General features: G+C 33.9%; 1 protein-coding gene across 6 annotated transcripts in view; it reads right to left on the bottom strand.

Moving 5' to 3' along the window:
- Positions 1–3,178: 3,178 nt before the first annotated feature.
- The window catches only part of LOC132552108 (SPARC-related modular calcium-binding protein 2-like), a 75,022-nt gene continuing 52,158 nt past the window's right edge, over positions 3,179–26,042 (bottom strand). Inside the window, exons 3-14 of one of the 6 annotated variants that reach the window (XM_060216254.1) lie at positions 24,115–24,336; positions 22,008–22,091; positions 20,257–20,349; positions 19,676–19,924; positions 19,091–19,132; positions 15,795–15,842; positions 13,646–13,750; positions 12,446–12,682; positions 11,987–12,098; positions 9,161–9,248; positions 7,552–7,705; positions 3,179–7,409 (exon numbers count right to left, since the gene is read on the bottom strand). In XM_060216254.1, the coding sequence (XP_060072237.1) occupies positions 7,333–7,409; positions 7,552–7,705; positions 9,161–9,248; positions 11,987–12,098; positions 12,446–12,682; positions 13,646–13,750; positions 15,795–15,842; positions 19,091–19,132; positions 19,676–19,924; positions 20,257–20,349; positions 22,008–22,091; positions 24,115–24,336 (1,511 nt within the window). In that variant the 3' untranslated portion in view covers positions 3,179–7,332. Of the gene's footprint in view, positions 7,410–7,551; positions 7,706–9,160; positions 9,249–11,986; positions 12,099–12,445; positions 12,683–13,645; positions 13,751–15,794; positions 15,876–19,090; positions 19,133–19,675; positions 19,925–20,256; positions 20,350–22,007; positions 22,092–24,114; positions 24,337–26,042 lie in introns of all 6 variants that reach the window. The other 5 variants (XM_060216266.1, XM_060216280.1, XM_060216258.1 and 2 more) reach the window with 5 other exon arrangements.

Raw genomic sequence — 26,042 nt, forward strand, 5'->3', positions numbered from 1 at the left:
CCGCAGTGCTAATTAATTTCATCAACAATTGTCTTAATATGAGGCCAGATTGATTACAAATAAACAATTAAACTAATTATATCGGTATTGATTCTCACACCTGCTTCACATCAGATGTCGACACCTGGACGGTCACGCGTAAGAGCCCAGTCAAGGTCTCTGAATGGACAGACCATATTTACCCCTCTTAAGAACAGGGCACGCGATCTGATGCAAGGCAATTTTACGTCTTCTCCTTAATTAGCATAGTGTTACAGGATTGTCAAACTGTCAACTACAACCCTTACTGATGTAGTAGTATTACCAAAAATGCCAACGTTCTAGAAAAGCGTGAGAAAAACTTTAAAAAAGAATGTGTTTGACATCTTAGACTAACATGAACGAACGTCTAGCTGTAAAATAAACGGTGCAACATTTCAGAACTAATATATTACTTGTCAGCTAATGTCTAGAACTTAATGTTTTTATTCTGTTTACGAGAATGTCTTCATTGTTGATACTAAGTAGTTATTCCAAACTCCTAACAGGAAGATGTACCATCCATCAAATAGGAAGTAAATATCCTTATTGGTTGTGGACTACGACAGAAATTAGTGACAAATAGCCGTCGATCATAGATCTTCACTTGAAACAGTTTTAATTGAGTGAGTTAAAGATATACATAAGGTTAATTTCAGCACCGCTCACGTGCACACGTTATTTCAAACACAATTTGATACTCTATATTTAATTGAAATTGACTTTTTTAATCTTAAGAGCCAACAAAAACACACCGAGGTATCATCCTTCCTATCATCAAGTAGTCTTTTAAAATCTTATCATATCTCTCTAGAACTGGCAAGATCAAATACAAATATTTCCAGCACAGAAATACTTTTTTAGAAAACTGCTTCTTTCACGACTGTAATACATATATATTGGTGATGGTTTTCTTCACACAATCAGTACTTTAGCTTCCGGGGTATTTAAGTTGAATGTTGCACTCATCTTAATTACTTCTATTCGTTACGTCAGTTTTGTATATTTAACCCCAATCTTAAATATTGACAACCAGCGTCGTAGTGACGTTCACTTTTGGATGATTTTATTTTCGTCTGTTCTGTAGTAACATACTCGAGAGGTGTTATGTCAGAGATGACCCATTATTCTTAAGGATATCAATATTATCATCTGTGTATTTTTAACAGCTTTACCGTTTTCGCGTGTCCCCTTCAATGTACACATTTTGCCTTTTTCGCCCTTGTCTTAATGGTTTTTAAGGTATCATTAGGATGTTTTGTACAATTTGGTATTCACCGACTGTTTTCCTTCAGATTGTCCTGGCTTTATAAGCTTATCTGGTCTATCGTCAGTCAGGCAGATTTCAAATCTGGCAAATCCTTTAACATCCTTTTACTTAGTAGAAATGACATGAAGTATTATGGGTCTGTTGTAGATTTTGAAATAGAATTATAACTTTATTTCAATAGTGCATGTATTTTACTACTTTTCTGCACAATTTTGTGCCCTAGTTGTGCCATCCAAATGAATCTTTGCCAAGGCTTTTGGCATGTCTATGTAAACAAACCATGGCCGCCTCTTGGCTTACTTGTTTTCGTTATCATACAAGGGCGAATTTATTGAAGAACTTTAAAAAAAAAAAGGTCACAGTAACTTTGTTAAGTCCTTCAACTTCATTTTTTGCGATTATTCTTGGCGTTTATTGAATTGTCTATCGCATGTATCCAATGTGTCTTCTTTTGCTGCCAAAAACAGCTTTCCCACCTATCTGTATGATAAGATTAGTGATTTCTAATTCCCTGTTGTAAATTTCCCGTTTCTAGGTAGTGGCATGCCTGCTTGTCAAACTTACAGTGTTTAGATGACGTAGTTGACTGGAAATTCACTTTTTATTTATTTTTTTCTCGTTTTTTATATCCTGTATAACAGTTTCTGTGAAAGATGCATGTCGATAGCTGACAGATAATCATTGGATTTCAAGAGATGCTGATTGATGAAAACTAAGGAGAAGTTTTAAGGTTGTCGGGGTGATTTCATTATCTGTTTTCATCATGGATATGAAGTTCGATGAGTTGAATGCCAGGTAATGTGCCAGTTGGTTTTGTTGTTATGAGCATTTTGAAAACGGCTTTTCACCTTTCTATTGACATATTTACATCGCAACTCTGGCGATGAAGCAGATGACGCTTACCCTTCCGGAACACCTGATGTTAATCCCCTTGTACATTTTCGATTTGATCCAGGTAAACTTTTTTTTGTTTATATTTGCCCTTGTGTCATCGATTTTAATTCCTAATGACATGTCGGTATTTCATGAAAAATTTTCGCCATGATACAGTTCATAGTATGCCAAGTAAAATTGCTGCTGCAATGACGTGTTTTCCTTAAAAAAGGAGGCCCGTAGGCCTTAACGGCCATATCACTATAAAGACTATAGAGGCCTAATGGGCCTGAATTTCTCACTGTTCTGCAGCTTACAAAGAACACATTGCCTGTTCATAAGTCATTTTTTACAAACATTAAATCATTCTTTTTATACATGGTACTACACACATACCATCACCCATCACCTATTGATTGTTAGCAGAAGAAATTTTAAGTTCTCAACTCATTTCACTCCAGAGATCTGGAAAGTTGGTCTATGTCAATCATTCAAATAAATTTGGTAGCCTTTCATACAATCAATATAAGTTATAGAACCGGTATCAATAGCCTGCACATTTTGGTTATTAAAGTTCTTTGAAGACTTTATCATATTTGAACCCCGTGGTATGGAATGTTGGTCGAGGACATTCATTCGAACAAATTTCGTAGCCTTTCATCCAAGCATGCTACAAGCATAATATCAGGACCATGTGCCTTGTAGTTATTGAGAAGTCGTTTAAAGATTTTAACATACTGGACCCATGCGACTTTGAAAGTAAGTGAAGGACATTCATTGGAACAAACTCCTATCCCTTTATCCCAGGATGCTACATGTCTAATATCAGTACCAGGGGTGTTTTGATTATACGTTTAACGTTTAAATGGAAAGTTTCCGCATGGCGGACGGCAAATGACGATGGACAAAACACCGATAGCAAAATGATTATAAGGTCATGAATAGTTACGTTCCGATTTAGTGGTATGTCTCTGTCTCTCTGTCTCAAAACTAAAAAAAACAAACAAAACATCCAGATAGGATTCAATAATTGTTTACTCTTTCATTTAATTGTCTTTTTCTATGAACACTACAGGTGAACTGAACAAGTTTGTATTTCACAAAGACATCACGACAATGCTACTTCATACAGAATAATAATGAATTTATATTGTGAAGTATGAAATTTGCAAAATGCACATTTTTAAAAATCAATATTTCAAAATCACTTATCATTGTCCCTTGTAACGATATATTTTACATACTTCTTGTATGTAATATGTCAAGCACACTAGAAGAAATGTACCGCCACGTTCATTTGGAAATTCGTGCATAACATAATGTATTTAAGGTTAAAAACATTAACCTTTGTTAAAAACTAATTACATTGGTTATTAAGTAAATTCTATGCATATAATGTTCATATTTATATATACATACATACATTTTTTTTATTTAAATGCTAAATACATATTAATAAATATGAATTGTATGTATGTATCTATAAAGTGCATTAAATACATGATTACTGTGTGTCTATGGATATGTAGAATGATTGTTACTTTACATATACCACACAGCATCACCACACAAGTATCTGAAATAGTCAACTGGCCATACTCTGACAGTGCATCTCATACTATCCTTACTATTGAGGTCTGTTAACCTAATTACTTATTGGATTACAATGTTTCAATTTACTACAAAAGAGTTAAAATTTAAGTATGTTTGTATGTGAATGCTGTGATTCATAATTGTAGAAAAAAATCACGCTTGAATTGCAATATTGGATAAAATGGAAACATTTTTTTTTATCATATTTAACCTAAACTTTAAACACACTCTGTGAGGCCCCGTTCTCCGTTACAGACGGAAATGTCCTCTTTATTTACTACTCTAAACTTGATTTGTTTTACAATAATTGGAAAACAAGTTATTCATATTATTATTAATCACTCGTGGCCCGAAGGCGCGAGGACGTTGGAAACAGATTAAAACAATGGCTGTTTGGAAACGTAAAACTGTCAACAACATCTATTTGTACATTTTTTTTAACAGAATTCAGGTAAACAAGCAAGTTTTGGATACATTACATTTAGAGAGAAATCCATCAATGTAAGCATTGTTATCGGTATACCATTGTATCAATCGATTTTTTTATACTAGATAAGTAAATATTTTACCAGTCCATCAAGCAACAGAGCCCATGGTTAGCATTGTTGCAGTGTCATTTTATATGAAGTTACACTGATTGTCTCTTGACATATATCTTATACATGCGTTTGTACAATGCAAAACGCAAAACACTGGCGTTGCTGTCGTTCGTTTGGCCTTTGACCTTATAAAATTAATGAAGTGCACATGTTTTCATGTCAACATTGCAAAACCCACCGAAGGGGATATCTTGTCCTATCATGTAACACTGCTATTTCATCGACGTTCGGAGTCGTGTCATCAATTGTGACATACATTCTCTTGTAGTTTATCTTACGTCAGTAATTTTTGCTCTGGGGTTCAGAATGAAAGCCAGATTACTTCCTGGATTTATTTATTTATATATCGAACCTGAGGGCTTTAAAATCTAATGTTATGGTATGTCAACTAAGTCTCAGATGTTTGAACAGTACGAGATCTCGTTCAGTGATTCAGCTAGTACTGAAATACGATCTTTATTGATGTGTTTTCATTTTAACGTCGTTGGAACCAGTCTTAAACTTCATCCCAAGCTTATTCCTACTGATATTGATTTTTAATTTGTGTTCCTGAAAATAATATTTTCACTAAAAATGAATTACTATTGTCATGTGTTCAAATATGACTGTTCATATAGATTACCCGATGACTATTTAACCACCACGAAAACAAGTCTTTTGAGTCCGTAAAATTTCCGAAATCCCTCTCTACCATTAACGGTAATTAAAACTTGTAAGAATATTATTCTCCTAACGAGGATTTCTCGGTCTTTATCAATCATCGAACGCATTTAAAATGCTTTTAAAGGCTCCACAATAGATGCTAGCTGGTCTCCACCGATGAAACGAATTCTCGACATTTCTGGATATTTTGATTACCAAAGGATATAATTTTATTTTCGTTTTTGAGAGTAAAACGTGGACGAGAAAAAGATAAATAGGAAGGTTATTAACGACGATTTTTTCTGTATGTGTATAGATACAGGTCATTTAATTGATATTCAGGATCGCGGTGTAATTTTGAAATATCATTTAAAGAAAAGAAAATATGGTTTAAGACAGCTGATAGTGAATTTGATTTCCGAACAGGAGCGAAATATTGATTGTGGTCGTAAATGTATTGAATGCAATGCTGAAGTGCTGAACCATTTTGGTTGTACATTACATGTCAGATACTAACTAAAATATGAATTCGACTTAAGTTTCTAAATTTACAAGAAGAAACACTTCTGACTTTAAGTCCTTCAGTAAGGGTTGTATTTGGGGTTTTAGCGATATTTGCTTTTTCCAGCATACAGGCTTGGCACTAACTATTAACATCGAAAGTCTGAAACTTTACATAAAGAATAAGACGTACTTATGAATAAATACTGACACTGACTGCTGTTGAAAATATGGTCACGGATACACTCTATCTTGTCATGTCAGCTAGGCTTTCTAAGTGCAATAATTCACAACAACAGAACTACTTGATAATTCATTATAAGAACTATACGGGACTCTTCAGAGATATATATATTTGTAAACGTATACACAAAATAAGCGTGCTTTTAAAAAGCTGAAGGGCGGAAGGATATGTGTCAATACACGCACACGTCATCAAAATGTCTTAATACGTAGTACAAAGTAGTCCTTATACCTACCTATGCGTACAACATTGCTCTGATGCATCAACGGTTGTTTACATACGAGGATATATATGCACCGTGCCACCACAAAGTTTGTGTTCCCCAAACTCTCAATTCTAGGGGTCAGTATCCAATCAGTTCTTCACGTTAACAAATGTCCGCACGTGTAAATAACACCCCTTCACATGTAAAAATAAGTCCGCACGTGTAACTGACACTCCTTCACGTGTAACAGTAAGTCCGACGTGTAACTGACACCCATTTACGCGTATCAATAAGTCCGCACGTGTCCCTGACACCCCTTCACGTGTAACAGTAAATCCGCACATGTAACTGACGCATCTAACGTGAAGCAATAACTTAGCATGTTTAGATGAAATGTTTTCACGTGTAACATAGTCTTTACATGAAGCTAACAAGTCTTCACCTATACAGCTATGAAGGTAACTAGTAAGTACACACACTTTCTTACACTAACAACACGTGCATCTTAAGTCACCACACCAATAAAACACGTGTTCAGGTCAAGTCAATATGTGATCACTTTTCACAGTTCATCACATCTTATTATCTTAAATGAAGGCAACGAACATGTCCTGTTCTCATGATGTCGATTTCTGCAGGCGTAGGTTTAATTTGTCCATAACGTAACCATTTAACAAAACTGCGCTCTGTACATTGTTCTGTGACAGTAATCGCTGTCAGTAAGAAGAACTTTACTTACCATATCCATATTGGAAGTTATGACACTGAAGTACAAACAGTGGTTTTTAACTCTTATACAAATTCTTTACTCTGGTAACTTTGTCTTTTCCCATACTTCAATTTCACAATGTTGGCACGGAACAAAATCTACGTCGTCAATATTGGCAAACGACTGACACGTGATATTATTTACATTGATATTATATACGTGATAATATTACACTGTTACCACGTGACAGCATTCCACTGTTACCACGTGACAGCATTACACTGTTACCACCTGACAGCATTTACAGTGATACCACGTGACAGCATTATACTGTTACCACGTGACAACATTTACACTGTTACCACGTGACATCATTTACACTGAGACCACATGACAGTATTTACACTGTTTACATTGATATGTTGTCACGTGGTCGTCACTGACACCAATGATTGATAATTTACACGTGACTATTACTTCCCTGTATCCAGTAGAATACGTTTCAGCAGAACGACAGCCAAACAGAGAGTCGCCCGATTTTAGATAACAAGCTTGGCCCTAGTTAACGGTCTGCTCCGTAAGCATTTTCTTGTCCTCTTATGTTAAGGAAGTTTACTACACATTGCCCATAAGGTCACAACACATATACAGTTGACACACTGAAGATTATACTCTTTGTTAACTTGGTTTTAAATAATGGCTGAATGGATTGGGACCTTTCCGGTTCGGATTCTGTGGCAGAAAACTAGTATTATCTGAAGCAGAAAGTAAAAATGCATATTCAAATTACTGAGCTCAATACATTTAACTTATAAAAAAACCCAAAACAAACTATAAAAGTATTCCAATACTGTATACGGCATGTTCTATGAATTCAGCATAGTGTATAATACTTACTTTTTAAACCCATACAGTCTATCCATTCATCATGAGTTATTTTTCTGTTATTGTCGGCATCACAATAGCGAATGAAGTTACGACTACACTTTCTAGTGTCCTTCCGTTTAGGGATTTCTTGTCGGAACTGCTTTAGTTCTTTACGTTCCAACATCTGGAATATAGCAAGTAAGAATTCACCGAATTATTTGTTTTGAAGAATTTAAGTCATTATGTAAAGACGATGTACATGGATGATAAGAAAACATGGTTATTTAAAATGTCAGAACATGGTTGCAATAGTATGATACACCTCTGCCACACTGACAACGTTGGTTAAGGTCTGTTCTAGAATTAGAAACGGAAGTAAAACCCGGATACAGCAACGGGACTCATGTTGTATGTCATTAGAGCAGACATAGTCGGTTTCTTTGTTCCTTTGTTGCCTCCTTGATTTTAAAGTCTATGTCATCACTGTATTGAAAGGTACTATTTACTTGTGTCTTTTGTATAAAATGCAAAGCTTAAGGAATAGCAACAGACAAACGTTGGCTACAACGTAAATGAAAGCAACCTCCTTAAATTGATCATACAATAGGTGGGTGTATGTAATAACGGATAGAAAGGACCTTCCTTGTGGAAGGTTGAGTGTCATCTGAAAACTTTTGAAAACTATCAACAAATAATAAGTGTTTCTTTAAATGGAACAGCAATTTCAGTATCAAAACAAAGCAGAATAGAAAAGATAGGACTTGTCTCCCTTTAACTGATAATTTCTATAAGCATGTATGATAATACATGGCTATTTTCCAAATCCTTTATTTCAAATTAAAGTTTGTATGCATTGAAATTGGTGTCCAACTATGCCTTTGTCAAACCTTTGCAAGATACATGGAGAGAATACTGTTGCCGTATCTCCCTGATTATCGCAAGAGACAACTAACGGTAGGACATCCGCTGTATGTCAATGTGGTTTTTCCGATGTATTTTCGGAGATAATATTATATGGAGACAACGGAGAACCCAACATGGTCTGATGTGTTCCACTGCATGACTGAAAGGGCGACTAAAAATGATTCCCAATGCAGAAATTGGGTTTTCATGTCTTCTATTTAGGGTCAATGATAAAGCCAAAATAGATCTGCGGTCACTTTGCAACACTTTGGATCTTGATTTTCTCCTGTCTTTCCTGTATACTGTTTCTATCTCTATTTTGTTTTCCAATCTTGACCGACCATGAAAAAATTATATGACAAGGTGCTTCTAAAACAAAATGTTTTCCTTTGAAAAGACAGGTGAATCTTGATTCTGTGGTCATGCTCTGGAAAAGGTGAAATTTCAATCTTGTCAATCAGATTTAAATCTATTTCCAAAGTAGTAGGGAAAAATGAGAACCCCATTGCAGAGAGACAGGATAATAAGTGGACAATACAACTAAAATATTTGTAATATGGCTTATTTTTCCATGGTAACCATGCTTGATAACTATACACAGTGCTCTGGTCCCGAAATTGCTCATGCACGCACACACGAATGGACCCCAATTGTTTAAATATCCCGCTGCAAAAACGTTTCACAGAGGTAAAGACAACTAAATGTATTGTGAAGTTATGAATACCATTCAACTCACATTGTTTGCGTTGACGTCTAAAAATTTAAATTTCCATTTGGCAGCTTTTTCTTGGACTGATAGCTCAGGGTTGTACTCTGGCCTTTTGCTGAAAAAGAACACAAAATATATGGCTATTTATATAAGATTTTTTATGCCGGTTGCCATTTTGTTTTTGTATGATTAAATCAATAAATCAAACATCTAAAAACTATCGATAAGCCAAAACAGCTGTATGATGCAGTTTCTTTCTTGTTTGGCTCATTCTAAATTTGAATTAAAATGTGGCTTTCACTATTGTGTCTTTGGTACAATCTTTCATCATATTTTGCTTTTGGGAAAAAATCAATGCCTACACCATTTGATGCAACAAAGATGGAAATGATTAAAGTATCAGGAATTTATTACGTGTCTCATGCTAAACAACATTATATTTAACAAAATATAAAATGTTGATCAAAATAGAAAAAAAAATCTGTAAATAATTGAAATATGAAATCAAAATTTACTACCAGATAACACTTAAATATGACGCTCACAACTTCTCAATCAGCTCTCGTGATACAAGAAAAGAATTATTTAGAATTATTGCATTATGTTTATTCTTCCGGAACACCTGGTCTTATTCTTGTAAATTTTCAGTAGTCTCCTAGTAGGTACTTCATTGGTCATATTTTGCCCTAGTTTAATTGAATTGAGTTTGGATTATGATTATGTTGTTTTTCCCCTTTTTTCATTGCTTTTGCTTCAATATTGTTGAGATATAATGATTTTACTTTTTGTCATTTTTAAGAATACACAATCCTCGAAAACTGTTTATGCAATTAAAAAGAACACGTCATAATGCAATGGCCAATAATTGATATCGATTTAGCATATAATGAAGAACTACTGTTTATTTCCCTTTATATAATATCAAACATCTTTTGTGATGTTTCCGGCGTAGTGTTCTCCACTTCCCTTGAAGTTAGGGTCATAAACTTTATAACTCGGCTGTTTTCTCTTGATGTTGTTTTGAAATGGAGTGAATGGTAGTTCCGTGGCCGTGATATTGTCGAATTGTGTACACGTGTTGAAAGATAAGAATAGTGTTTATCAAGGTAGTAGTACTGATACGACTCCCAGGATCACCGTGCAGGTGTCACTCCCTCCACCATTCTCCCAAATGTTGCAAAAGCACGCTCACTTGACCACTCAGGTGAGGCGGATAGAATGCGGGAGCACTTCAAGTGTAGTTATTACCTTATAAATGTGTCTTAAGGTGATATGTCGCTTGGTCTATTGGTACACTTTCAGCACCTTACATATATGTTAATCACCACAGGTTTTCTACTCTCATTATCCAGCTGAAAGATATCTAATCCGAAATATCTGTTTTACATAACATGCTCAACTTTTTTTTTCAAACAAAAACAACGAGATATATGTTTTACACAAACATATCACTGGCCATTTCCAATATTTGCAATAATTGACCAATGAGCAATCAAAAAAAATATAACTGTTGTGCAGTGAATGATTCTATGTCATCCTGCAGATCGAATAATATTGAACCTAAGATAACGAAGTTTGATACAATTTATCACAACGTCATCCATACAATAATGGACCAATGTTTCTCAGGTAAATGGCACGAATATTTGCAATCAGACAATATTTGATTTCTAAGTTAGTATACATATTTATTTAATACAGAGGTCCCGCATGGCATAACACCTGGTCCGGTGTTTCTTCTACCACACACCTGTTTCAGAGAGCCCTCAAATTCAATAGCTTTTATACATACAATGCCTCGAGTAAATCACAACATTCGCATACCGAGAATCAACTGACAATATCGTGTTACATTCAATCTTTATAACGTGACCATACAGCTGTGTAAACTCAGCATTCCTCCTTTTATCCAAACACCTGCGAAAACGACAGCCAGGACTAAACGCCTCGTACCAAGCATACACGCGAGGGGAAATCCACCGATCGACAGAAAGTGTAAACATTATATTTCTTACGTCTTCTTATATGACGAAATTTCTTTAAGACAAAAATCATTTAAAATGGATTTAATATAGCGCGATCGATCCATTCTGTTGAGGTGCCTGACTACTATAAAAACGTGCTCTACCGTACTCATTTGACGTAACGATGTGGTAGGTTAAATACCATTTAAAAATTGGATTCTGTGATAAATTGAAATCATTCATGCCATCCCGAACAATACAAAGTGCGACTTCGTGATAAAACGCTAGAAGTATGGGATTAGTGATAACCAGAGACCGGTATTAGTTATTGTATGTAATCATGTCCACCTTTTTCTTTCCACTGTGGATAGAATGTCAAATCCAGTTGGCATGATCATCTAGTGCACATTGTTACCAATTACTTCAACGATTGCATAGATTGAAGTCAGATCGTGTAGAAAGCTGAAACCTCACACAATGAAATATCTGGATCAAATGTGAAGTTTAATATTTGGTTTTCCCATTACAAAGTGGATATTTGATTCTAAATTTACTTGTATTACATGTTAGTTGTGATCTAGATATCTATAACAGATACAAAAAATGAAACGTATCGTTTTGAAATACCTTGTAATACGTTATCAAAAATGTCCAAAAAAATCTGTTCATAGGACACACAGACGTCAAAATACATTTAAATAAGTGTTATTGATAAAGATTTCTAGAAGCAGTTCTGAATCAAATAAGATAAATTCAATCAGTGATGCTAGAGGCACATTTAGTAAAAAACAGGAAAGTTTGGATTTTAAAAAAATCTGGGTTTTTTTCTTTTTTTTTTTTTTTTTTTTTGTAGGGTGACGTTTCAATGATCACACTGTACAAAAGTTACCTTGGATCTGTACCATTATATACATATATGTCCATTTCCTGTGCGAGTTGCTCTAACAAGAAGTTCAAAAACCTCCGTTTCTTCGGCAGTGGGCATCCTGTGAATATACGAACTGTGGTTTCTTAAATGAATTCCTAGAATAACTGATAAAGGACACAACATATATAATTCCATTTAGTCCATTAATGACGCAGACATAATAAGAACATTTTAGAAAAAAAACATAAATTAGAGGTCATGACATATGATCATTAGCGGACATAAAATGATAAATATGATATACACGGGTAGTTCTTATGCGTTTGACTTCCAGTGATATCAACAAATTTGTTCATTAATACAAACGCTTACATGGACTTGCCAAAGACATGTTAGTGAAAATGTCACAAAGTTTATATCTGTTATTAAAGTAACATAAGACAAAGCCAAGAAATTGTGTGTAAAAATAGAATTAGCTACCTTTCATTTCCCTCTCCGACTCCATATCACACGTTGGTTGTATTTTATGAGTGGATGTACCAGGAATCGGGGAACCAGTGTTTTCGTCAACACACCAGCAGAACTGGGAGGATTTGTGGCACTGAGCTCGATTCCATTTCCCTTCATCAGTACAAGCTGGGATAAATGTTCCTCCATCCGGGTCCTGTTCATGCTGACGCGCGGCTGCATCTTGCTCATCGACACAACTCCTCGTTTCTGAAACGTCAGATTATATTATAAACCAAAACATAATTAATGTGATTACATTGTTACATGTAATTCTATTAGTTATGATTTCTTCGTTATTGTCTTATCCATATATGCAAAAGTTACATTATTCAAATAAATTGTTGATGGAAAGCAAAATCTCTGAAATGATTTTTAAATAAAGCAAAGCAACACTCTCTGAGCTAATTTGAATGTGATTGATTTCAGAATGGTTGTCAAAAAGCTCTGTCAGAAAGCCCTTCACCTCTCTAACGGGTGTCACTGGCATGTTCACACGACGCAAGCAACATCAAGCAAGACTATTGTGGTACCCCAATGGGCCAAAACATCACCAGTATACTTGGGTTTGTACTCAAACATGTATTTGAAACGATCCAAAATAGATGTTTTGCTCCAATAGGTACAAAACGTGATTTCATTACAAAACAAATGTATTTGTCAGCAGCGGTACTTTTTGACGCCATTGCTTTATTAACTTCTTGATCAACTTTGTTAAACATTAAATTAATGTAATTTTTTTTACATTTGTCACAAAAAAAAGCATTTTATGTCATAACATAATTTTATTTTAAAAATCGATGATATCTCTTAAATTATGTACAAACTCATTGGTGATATCAAATCTAAATGAATTTGATGATGAAGCTCTGATCAAAAGCCATGGTGACGCCCACTATAATTTAATGGTCATTTCAGTTGAACCGCAGCTCATGTCATTTAAATTTTCCTTATATGATGAAATTTGAAAATAAAGCATTGGGCAGTTACGAAGATACAATATGTTTCAACCATATTTCTTCATTGCATGACTTACTCTGTGAATAAAAGCGATTATTATCATGAAGTTTTTCAACTTCATGACTTCGAATCACAAAATATTCTATATTAACTGAACTTTCCAATTTTGGATAAATTTCATCGAAGTAATAACAACAATAATGAACATCTTACTGTCTTCCTTGTCAATAGATGGCGCTGGGGTATTGGTACGGCGGGGATTGAGCCCTGAAGACCACCGGTTAGCTCGAGGAGGAAAGTCTACTATAATTTCAGGTTCTGTACAATACAAGAGGGAAAACGGACGGGATAAATAAGTACCCGTAGTGAGGCGTCTTGGATAATGATTGCCAGTATGAATGAAGACAGGTGAACACTTTTCTCGCTACATCTACTACTGAGCGGGTGTTAAACACACAGACACACGTGGATGAAAATGAATTATGTAACATGAATATGATTACTATTACCAGTCAGGTTGTATGTTGTAGTTGATAATTGACAGTGACCCGACTCACGCAACTTAATCAGATTTCCAGTACGTTTTTCATTCATTTCAAAAATTAATTCCGAATTGAAACTGTGCCTCTGAAGAAATAATATCAGTTTTTTCAAAAGTTGAAATTTATGTTTTCATTTAAACAAACACATAGGATGTTGAACTTGGTATATCATTACAAGTATATTAAATGCCAAGTCATCGTCCACGGTAAGAGATTTAGTAGCGTGAAACAAGATCAGTAAAAGAAACAAATAATCGAATATCTCTCTGTTACCTAAATATAATCTACAGTACATGGTCTTCTATTTCATTAGTTGAAACACATATTTCTTTCCTTTACACACTAATATCATTTAATATATCAAGTAACAAAACACCAATGATATTACTTTCTTTTCCTTAGGTACTTCAAGTAAGATTCCTTATCTATAACATTGAAAACTATATAATTATTCGAAAATTAAATAGTGTTTCTTCAATAGTGTGAATTCGGTATTTTGAATTCGATATACATGTACATTTCTAATTGATATTTTGAACATGGCTTTATTTTTAAATGTATCGTAATTTTAAAACTGGCTTCTTGTAAATTTGTAATTTCTCCTTTTTTGTGTGTGGAAGTATAATAAATCAAAAGGCTTTTGATATAGGGTTTTCTCCAGTTCATATTCTCAAATACTATTTATAACGATGTTACATCTGTTTCCTCCTTCAAGGACCCTTAAGTGGTGCTAGAATCCAAAATGAAATCCAACGGGAAAATAAGGGAAATCAAATAACATTAAGGCAAATCGAAATATGAAAGAGTGGTGCAATAACTCCATAATGACATCAGATTTATTTCTAAAGAACAAGAAGTAAATTCTGACACGGTGCCACTTTGCACGTGGAATGTAGAGATACAGCACACTTCGCTGACTGAAATCAACCAGCTGAGCTTACATACCACCCAGCAATCTGAAAGGATTGTACAAAGACACACAAGATAATTCAACTTTTGCCCATGAATTGGGCTATGACTACCGTGTATGTAGTATATAGCTACTTTAAAAAGTTGAAAAAAGGATATATTTTCTATTTAGCATAACACGTACAAGGACTAAACTCGTATTTGAAAAGAAAATTATAATCGGTTTTGTGAAGTGAAACACACTTCACAAATTTTCGCTAAATAAAAAAATTTTGTATATATTGCAAACTGCTTTTCAGACGTACAATATGGATTTGAAACATGGTGATGAAAGAATATTTAGATTCTAATCAACATGAATTTAAAAAGTATTATTGTAATAACGCGACAAAAGATTTTATCAATATGGCTGCTCATAATATCAAATGTTGAAACAAGCATGTTGAAGCAACATTATTATCTTTTCTCTTTTCTCAGTTTGCAATAGAGCATATGATATGGAATAAAACTCTGCCACGCTTCATGTGGTAGTACATCTAAAGTACATGGTATAGAATACTCTTCCATAATGTCGAGCCTGGTAACATATGTAGTATAGACTTATGTATGCTATTACAACAATGAGGCATTGCCTGTAGACTTTCGGTAGTATTAAGTAAAATACTGTCCCATGTAGTGTGAACGGTAAGATATGTGGTTTAGACTTAGCAATGTCATTGCACCACAGGACATTTTCTGTAGACATTTTATCTAGAGCAGAATGCTATACCTTATGAAATATAAAATTTTCTTAAACATGAGTATTTGATAAGATGCACGACAGATGGGTTGGAAAAGTATACCATGGACCGTTTGATTAGATATTATGCAGTATATGATGGTGTAATAAATGAAAAAATTCATATATATACCTTCGGTGATTTGAGGCTCTGGCTTCATCTGAGGAGACTGATCTTCTTCTGAGTTCAGAGATAGAAACACACGAAAAGAAACTATTATGAACTGGGTGTAAATACCCTGTTCCTATTGCTAGGATTGTATTGCACTTGACCCGGCCTGCGGCCTGTTAGTGTTAGTAACGTCCAGGTGGACAGAAGGAAGGACGATTCAGGTCAGATTCTCACACACAGTCACACTGCTGTCATGCTACCGTACTCTCGCGGACTCAATGTTGGCAATCACCTCTTCCTCACACAGATTCAACCCATTCAACTCATACAATAATTTCGTTCCCTGTCCATACATATTTCATTCACAGATTCATCACATTCAAAAATTTCATTCCCTGTCATTCTTTTTTCACACTCATAAACAGTTGCCACCCTTCTCGTCCCTCCAATAGAAGAAAAGATGAAAGCAGAAAGAAGTCCCATAAATTTGTCTAAATGTGTAATCAAAACAACGTTATTTTGCAAGTGTTTACTAGTTAATGCGAAATTCTCCACTTGTTTTGCATACCTTGCACGAAGAATGTTAACTTTCTTTCACAATGATATTTGGTAATCAATGAAATTATTGCAGCATGATAAAATGAACAAAATCACACGTTAAAAATGTCTTTTAAGGATATGTATGACATTTATCACACATTTAGACATTCTATTCATAATCTTTTTTTCCAAAATATTTTCATAAAATTTTATTTTTAAAGATTTAACATCAAATAACATGATATACATATGGTATAACATGTGTCATTATTTGTATTTCATAAGTCTGGGACTTAAGTGAAGAGAACTGCAAAAAGCGTTACAAGCCGGAGGAAGTGCAACCGCAAACCAAGCGATTCGGAACTCTAAATGTCGTGAAAATCGGAAATCTAATGACATTACAATCTAGCAGATGTAAAATGAAGGTAATTTCTACATAAAATGTTTTGGTTATGGATATAAACATCAAATGAATCCAATTTTGAATTTTGTAAGCTTTATTTGAAATTTATGTTTCCCGGTAAAATAAAATCATGGTTGTTTTCTTCATAATTTCCATCATTTGTAATTTTTAGTTATTTCACCTGCTAAATCGCGTTAAAGGTGTTTTGCTTTTCTGATTTCAATAATGTTCAACATTGCTTAGACTAGTAACACGCTCAGAGAAATGGTTAACAGCGGAAGAAGAAGTATATAAAGGAATGAAAAAAACATGTAATTAATTTCATTCAACACAACGTAATATCACAAATCATTTTGCTGAATATAAATTTCTGTATTTCATTGTGCACATTATATATACCTCAATATACAAATGAAAAGGGATCATATCATTCGATTGAAAAACATTGGAGCTGATAAGTTATATAACAAGCACAACAAATAGCAGGAAAAGTAAAATACAGCACAATAAGTTGTGGATGTGTTGATTAAAATAATTACGCATAAGAAGCACACGTCCTCCTTTTCTCTGTCTTACAATTGAGAATAGCGTCTATATTTTTCATTAGTAACCCAGTAATACGAATCAAAAGGCTGTTATGCCTTCTATATATTTTTGTTCAACAATTTAACAAAGTACTATTGTATATTCAAATACCAAAGATTTAAAAAAAAATAAAAAAAAGAAAGAAAACAAAAACAAAAAACAAAAAAAAACAAAAAAAACACACCAATTTGGTCATGTGTATTGATCTTGAATAATATTGAACCTGATTTATATAGTTCGCTTACAAGTGAAATAAATGTTATTGTATTCTCATTGTAGACGAAAGACACGAAACGTGTGACTCCGCAAAAAAGTCTGATCCAGTCCATATGCAAGGAATGTTTACCCAGACCAAACGTAAATACGATAAGTATGTGCAATGGTAGGATGAGTAATTAGCGTGTACCGTTACCAACATTTCTTGGTGATATATCCTGATAAAATTTGAAATTACAAATAGGAATATTTCTTTTTCTTTTTTTGATAACCAAGTTCAGATATAAGCAATGTATATGATGAAAGTTTTGCCTGTCATGGCAGAGTCATTTAAGGGGATAACATGATAACCTTACTTTTACGGAAATCTGCAAACACAAAGTGAAAAAATAACTTCGTAATATTATAACAGTCCGAAAAAGGATATCAAAACTATCATATTTCATTTCTTGACAAAGGTCCAAAGGCGTGAACGATAACACCTCAAAATAATGCTTCTAGATCACGTAATAGTGATAATATAAATATATATATATATATAATTTCTTAAGCGATATATTTATATCGTCCACTACTGATAAATATAGAAAGAATATATAGGATGCAATCACGTAGACTGGTTAGAATAAGACTCTTTCTTGAGACTATGACTAAATAATTCAATTTTCTTTACGTTACATTCTATTAAAATATATCGTAGTTGTTGCTTATGTTGCAGGTTGGTAGACCTATGAATCAATTTCTTACAGGAAATGTCCGATTGAGAAAATATTTAATTTGATTAATTAAATTGTTAATTCAAATAAAAAGCGCTACAATATTCTCTCTTTAGTACAATTTTCTTTTTTGTTTCATACAATTTCTTACAGGAAATGCCCGAAGGAGAAAGTATCTAATTAGATTGATTAAATTTTTAATTCAAATAAAAAGCGCTACAATATTTTTTCTTTAGTCCAATTTTCTTTCTTGTTTCATACAAATATAAGTATTGTAAGATTTTGTTCTTCCAATTCTATTAACAATTTCTAATAATAGAAAACGGCTTTGGAAATTGAGCCATTTATAAGACTTGATAAAGTATAACTTTATGCAGAATATGTTGATGATAAAACTATTATGATCGATATATATCATTACAAACTTCATATTGCACATGACATTAAAGCTAGAGTTGGATCATCTCCAGGAAAAGGTGGATAGATGCAAGCTGTATAATAGCATTCCGTTGTATCTAGCATTAGTAGTAGAATAAGCGATAGCATAGCTCGAATGATGAAGTCTTTTGCAAATTGTGATGTAAGCAACTACATGTAAGATCAAAGTGTTCACAAATGTTGATCAATTTTTTTTAAGATTGTATAACCTACTTTTTCAAAAGAAATGTTTTGAAGAATGCATTACAATATACTTTCACGCTTACACTGATGTAAATCAATTTAATTTAAAACATCATCTGTCATGTATCTAAGATTCCAAATAAGCAAGCTGATTGGTTTAGGACAGTAGAGACTTTTGAAGCTGATTTGCTTATGTCGTAACGTAGAAAGCGGATTGGTTGACAAAGAACACTTACGGGTGTCTCCGTGTTTCGCTATTTCCTTGACACTTTGGTTACCTAATCAAGAGGAATGTGTAGATTTGGGACAAACCCAGATACATTGATAATTATTTCTGAACTTATCTAGCTGAAAACCAAAAGTTGTTTAAGCAAAGAGCTCGAAAGTATGACCACAAATACTCCAAAATTAATATTTCATAAAGCAAGTTTGGAAATATCTAGCCGTGATTGATGGTTAATGAATGTGTCGTGTAAGGTTATGATTGATACAATGATGTTAAAGCTACATGGTATGAGGGTCTTATCAGTAGTTTTAGGCAGTTTATGTATGGACTGGATAAGACTTAAGGATGTGTATTTTAAAATATTTTGGACGGATTCAATGTTAAGAAGTCCAATATAAATTAAAATCCACAGGCTGAAAAATAATTTGTCAGATTTGCAACTTTAATAAATAGAAGATATGTTTTGATCGTTAAAAATTACAATACATAGCGCATCCTTCAAAATAAATATATGTATATATTAAAAAAGAAATTATAGTTATAAGATAAAGGTACTTCAGATATTTTAGAAATACCTTTGGAACATATCACTTACTTTTGATATCGACTCCAAGACAAATCGACCATTCCCTCCTCTCTATTCGTTTATTTTGGTCTAAATCACAATATTTTGCAAAGTTTCTTGCGCATGCGCGTGGTTTTATAACTTTTTTAACCATTCGTTTTAGGGATCGCACCTCCCGCCGTCTAAGTCTGTTGTCATTGTTTCTATCCAGTTGTGAGAATTTCCAATCTACTACCCGTTTTTCCATTGAACTTAGCAAGGGATTTCCTGATAGAGTACCTATAGGGAGCAAAATAAAAAAAAAATCCACGGAATTCTGTATAATAGGTATATAAGCATGTAGTATTTTACAGCAGCAAAGCAAAAAATAATGCACCATTTTCTTGATAGTTTTGACCAAATTAGAATTGAATTGCTATTGCTATTGAACTGTTTAACTTGTCCATTAAATTTACAAAAAAAGGTTAACTATCTTTTATCATTTCATATAATCTCGTCGAATAAATCAATCCTTTTAAAATGGATAACCAAGTTATAACTCAGTAAAAAAATGTTTTCTTAACCATGAACGACAAAATAGATAAAGACAAATCATAATTGTTATCATTTACCTGGTTGGCCTAATGTTTCAAACCGTTGATATTCCTGTGTGAAGGCTGCTACTAAGTTCTGGTTGAATTCTATTCTATCTGTGGACTTGCAGGCTGAAACACATCAGCTTGTACCATTTCAAAAACATTCATTTGAAGTAATGTGCACGTGTGTATTCTTTTGATTCTTGACATTCTTAAGACAGCTAACCATACCATGATTAAGTATATATCTGTTTTGCGATAATTTGATATGAACATTTTATTCCAATATTACAAAGTTGAACTTGACATCTGATAACATTGGAGTAAAAGTTCACTATATATTAATACATATCTCACGTAGAACTTGTAATATAGCATTTATCCTTAACAGTAGTATAATGTCTATACAAACAATATTACCTATATATTAAAAAATCACAACTACAATATATAAAGGCCAGTAATCAAGTGTGGTATAATTATTGTAATGCCTTTGATAAATGGTTATTGTATATTTATTTAATTACGTAAAGTTAATATTTTTCAGTCTCGGCTAGTTCACAAAACTGTTGTCCATGTATACAGGCATAACAGATATTTTCTGAGATTTTGTTCATTGTAGAAATGTTTGCGAAGAAGTTAATTTCGTGCTTTTTTTATTGACATGAAAATAAATCCCTGCAAACATTACCAGTTACAAGGTATTGGTAAAATATGAAAATGAAACCAACAAGGACGAGAAAAAGGTGTTTCATCCAGACTTTGTTGATTACTATCTCTCTGCCAGATAGCATTGTAAAATCAATATAGAGTGTGCCTTCCTAGAATCGGATTTAAAAAGCATCAAGTAAACCCATACTATATACTTAACAGTGATATTTGATGGTTGTCAAATTCTAATGTAGAATAGGAATTTTTAGACTAAAGGAGACATAACAAAAAAAATGGAAATATCTACGGCGCATACAAAAACCTGCTTGATACAGCAGGTGTTTGTCGGGGCATATTGAAATGACTGTAAGAGGATACACTCAAACTTATATCGTGTACCATGTATTATAACATTTCGCAAAACCTTTATCGTTGTCTCAATTGAAAGGTAAATATAGAGGTATCTCGTAGCACATCAGGGCTATCATCACTCAGCGATGAACGTAAACACTGATCATAAATCATCCTAATTGTCTGTAATTGTTGTTGTGACGTCAGTTCGAAATTGTTCTCGCACATGTTCGCAACTTTCTTATATGTGAAATGCTACGTCTAACACTGTCCGTTATAACTCGTACAGTTTGCTATTGTAACTTCCCCACGAGTCGTTTAATTTGTTGCTCATCGCTATTGAGAGTTCGCTCTTATTAGCTGTGAGCTATTTTCAGATATTGTCAGTTCGCCATATGTTTTATTAACTGCATGTTATTGGGACTTTCTCAATTCAAATATATCTTATTGACGTAAATTCAAAGTGATTCAGCATATGTTCTAATAACATAGTAGGCCCTAGTAGTAAAAACTGTGTGCTATTGTCATCTGTTTTACTGTAGGTATCTTGATCATAGTTGAGCTGTAATCAAATGACCTGATGTTGGAATTGCTTCGTTTAAAAGGGTTATTTTTAACCACCTTATTACTGAATAAAGGAAACATATCAGGGTTTGAGGCGATTTCTTCTGAAATGTGTCCTTACATTTCCTAATTTACATTCTTTGGCTGTTTTCTCTCTAACAATATTAAACATATGGAATGAGGAACTCATTAAGTATGAACAATGAATGCTAACTAATTACCTCTTTTCTTCCTCTTTGTCGATATCCGTCTTCTGTCCGTTCGACGTTTGTGTTTCTCAGGCTTCAGTGGTCGCCTTCGTCTCCCTATATGACACAAGTTTCTTTCTATTACACTTACATAAAACTCTCATTAAAGAAGCAACATTAAAAGAATCTAACGAATTTTGCAATTGCCATTGATTAGATACAAGGAATATATCAGTATTCGTTTGTCATTTATAAGTGGGGACAATGAAACATGTGATCTCTTACTTCCCTTGTACATTTCAGGAGTCTCTTGCGATTGGTCATGTTTTCCTTTTTTAATTTTAGTTTGGATTAAGATTAATTTGACATGTTGGTATTTTCTTGCCGTTATGGATTTTCTATATTTCTTCAGAAATGTCTTCTTACATTACACTGATAATCAGAAATCCTTTAACACATTTTTATCATAATATGTAATCCTGTATCAAATCAATTAAATTTACACTGTGGAACATGCTTTATCCAGCTCTACAGTGTGAAGCATTCAATAGCCTGTTAAACAATATTTTTGACAAATGCCAGAGCTGTCCTTAACCAGTTGATGTTTTTCATAGTTCGAATTGTCATGCACCGAGCTCGCTCTCGGCGTACATTCCACTAGATAAGGGGTTTCTGTGCGCTACATATCGGTAATTGATTCATTGCTAATGTTTTGCAGAATTACATTTATATTACATGAAGAGACGATTTATAATGAAATTGACATCTGGTATATCACAGTCTAGGCGTACATCAGAACATAAATACATGTCTTCATCTAAATAATTGACTAAACGCTTAGAATGAGAATAGGCGGCTATCTACATCTCAGCATATAACAGCAACATCAAAAACACATTTGTGGGTGTTTAAAACCAATATCAATCTAGATTGCCATCATGTTGCTCATCCTGTATGATAAGATAAGAGCATTACTGCCGTTTTTATGATGATACAGTAGGTAAATGGAAGATCACCTTCACAGGAGATTGAACAGGAGCATGTAAAGCTAAAAACAATATTGGGTCGAACGTACTGCTTGTATGTCACGAGGAATTTTCAGTTAATATAATAATATCATATATAGAAGTTTTTATCGTAATGTGTTCAAAGTGGTCTGAAAGTATGCTATTTACGATGAAATTATAGATTTGAATACTTGAAAGCACGTACACAGGATTTAGATTAATTATGCATTTAAAATTGATTCTTATGAACCAAGAATAAGTTCATTAAATTCCGTGTCATGGGAATTACTTTAAGCTCTTAACTCGTCGTTAGTAGAGAATTCTATCCACTGGAAAATCAAGAGAAGGAAATGAACTTTGTCGACCTTAATTGATATGAATATCATGCTGAATATCATCTTTTAATACAAATTTAGAGTCAGATACAGAAGAGGTAAACAATTAAACTGCATCATACAGCTGTTTCGTCCTTCTAGTGAGCCTACATTTTGAAGTCTAGGGGGCGACTGAAGAAAATCCTAAGTGATCGAAAGAAAAGTAAAAATATAGACCTGGAAGTGAAGATGGTTTAATATATTTTTCAATTTTCATGTACCTGATAATTTAGTATGTCAGGTACATGTGCATATTCTCCGCCGTGCTAGAATAGATATGCAATAAAAAGTAACAATACGATTTATTCATATCACCCCCATATGTTTAATTCATTTGTTTAATTTATTAGTCAGTCTGTATCTAATTCTGAATTTCTATTAAAGGAGTTATTCATTTGTCTTTTGTACAATCTTTATAGCGTCAGCATAACGAAGGAACCTGTATGTGTTGGTACGAAAATGATATTACTATATATAAATATTACTAGACGATCTGAAATAAGTATCTTTCCTATTGAACAAAAATTGGGAATTAAATGTAATTTTACACTTAGGCTATTTAAGTGCATAGAAAGTACGATTCTAATGTTTTGCCGGGCCTATTATAAATGTTGGCTAACGTTTACCAAATACAAACCTACGACTTGATATTGTTTTAACTAATTAAATAATATTAAACAATTACTGATTGCACATAATGTAAGATTTTACCAAGAATAGAAATCAGGGATATATTACCATTGCAACTAGTTGACTTACGTTTACATGGTGCACGTTTTCCACTGATTGATGTACCCGCGATAGGTTTCCCGTCATTGGTGACACACCAACAGTACCCTGTAGCTGCATGACATTGGATCTCTGCATAGGATCCATCCTGTTCGCATTCGGGTATAAAGATCCCAAGTGTTGGCTTTCTGGCTATGGCTTGAGCCTCTTCTCTTTCCTGCATACATTTTGTTTTCGGTGCGGCTGCCAATGCTGAAAGGGTAAGGATATACTCATTACAGTATTCCATTTACATTAATTCTGTTTGCGACTATGCTCATTATATCAAATGCTATAATATAAAATAGATATAATGACAACCAGAGGTAACCTTATGATGATAATACAAAGAACATAAAGATGTTGCCAATGAACACCAACAGGTTCTCTACTGCATCATATACACACTCGCTTTCAGAGTGGGTAGATGGTGTCGGGACCAATAAATATATAATAACAAATTTCAGATTAACTAACCTTTGTAACTAAACATCGTATAAGTATTACTAACAGTAGCTAATTTTAGTATCAATATTACTTAGAGAAGTTTAATGTAGATTCAGGGTCTCTCATTATAAATTCAGATATTAGTGTTACTTATAACAACAGAGAGCTCAGTCGGTTAGAGCCTACGTAACTACAGATGAAGATCCGGGGTGCTTGGTTCGACACCCCCTACCCATGGCGGTTTTAGATTCTTAGGAAATCTGTGCGGAAGTGGCTGTTTTGTTTAGTGAGGTAGCCACTAGCTACAAGAAGGAGACCGTGCCGCAATATGATCCTCACTGTTTACGAAGCGATAGACAGAATAACATGTATCATCACTATTTCAAAGTAATTCATTTGAGCATTAATGTTACTTGTGGTGTGAACTTGTAGCGTCAACGTTACTTACATTGCTAAAATAACACTGACCTTTACCTGTAGGAAGTGCGGATAATCCATGAAATGTCAAGATAGTAAGTAAAACCGATCCGCTGTACGCCATCGAATAATAAATAAAGATACACGTGTAATGAGGGATAGATGTATTACAATCACGATGTCCTTCCTCACTCATACCATAAAGGTATAACACATAATCACGGCGGTGAAATATGATAGAAGTTACTCCTGATATCCAAAATCATTCACTGTTTTGATGAATCACATGGCAAAGAACCAATTAGTTGGTTTGAACGTGCGATGAGTTCAGTTGGAGAAATCCTCAAAAGACATCAAGGCAATAGATTTGCTTTGCTGGCAAAAGGTACCACTTTTGATATGAAGATATATAAGAATACAGGATCAGTATTCTCATTATCTATCTGATAAAGATAATCTTTCAAGGAAAAAAACCCCACCGAATCTGTTGAAAACATCCACACGTTTCATAAGCTGCAGATGGTTGTGGTTGTATTTACTCTGCATGAATTGTACATTGTTTAGTACAATCGTTAGAAAGTAATACAAAATGCTACGTTATAACCAATCTTTTGATTTAAAAATATTTCTTGAATCATCTCACGACTTCCCGTAAGGAAATATCCATCCAGTATTCAGAATTATGTCTAAATTCCAAAGTACATGTTCGAATCTAAAATCATTGTGCAACAAACTAAAGACTTGTCATCATTGGTGATCATGCCAGTGTATGAACTCCGAGAACTGATCCCCTACTGTGCTACATGGTTGTAACTAGGTCTCGGTAGTACCAGGTAATGTGACACAGCCGATGTTCGACCAACAGAGTGCACGTGTAGCACATTAATATGCGCAGCCACATAATGAAAGGTAGGCTAAGTTTTCCGGTGTCGAGGTGATCTCCTGCACCGTCTACTCAACACGTCATTACCGAGCTAGAGAAATACTGTGGACAAACACTCAGAAGAGAATAGAAGGCTGTTCATTTCCAAATGGAGACTTTCATTTGAAAACGA

Source organism: Ylistrum balloti, unplaced genomic scaffold (genome assembly GCF_031769215.1).
Source record: "Ylistrum balloti isolate Yb309-2 unplaced genomic scaffold, AGI_CSIRO_Ybal_v1 Utg369630, whole genome shotgun sequence".
In the NCBI taxonomy this organism is placed as follows: Eukaryota; Metazoa; Mollusca; class Bivalvia; order Pectinida; family Pectinidae; genus Ylistrum; species Ylistrum balloti.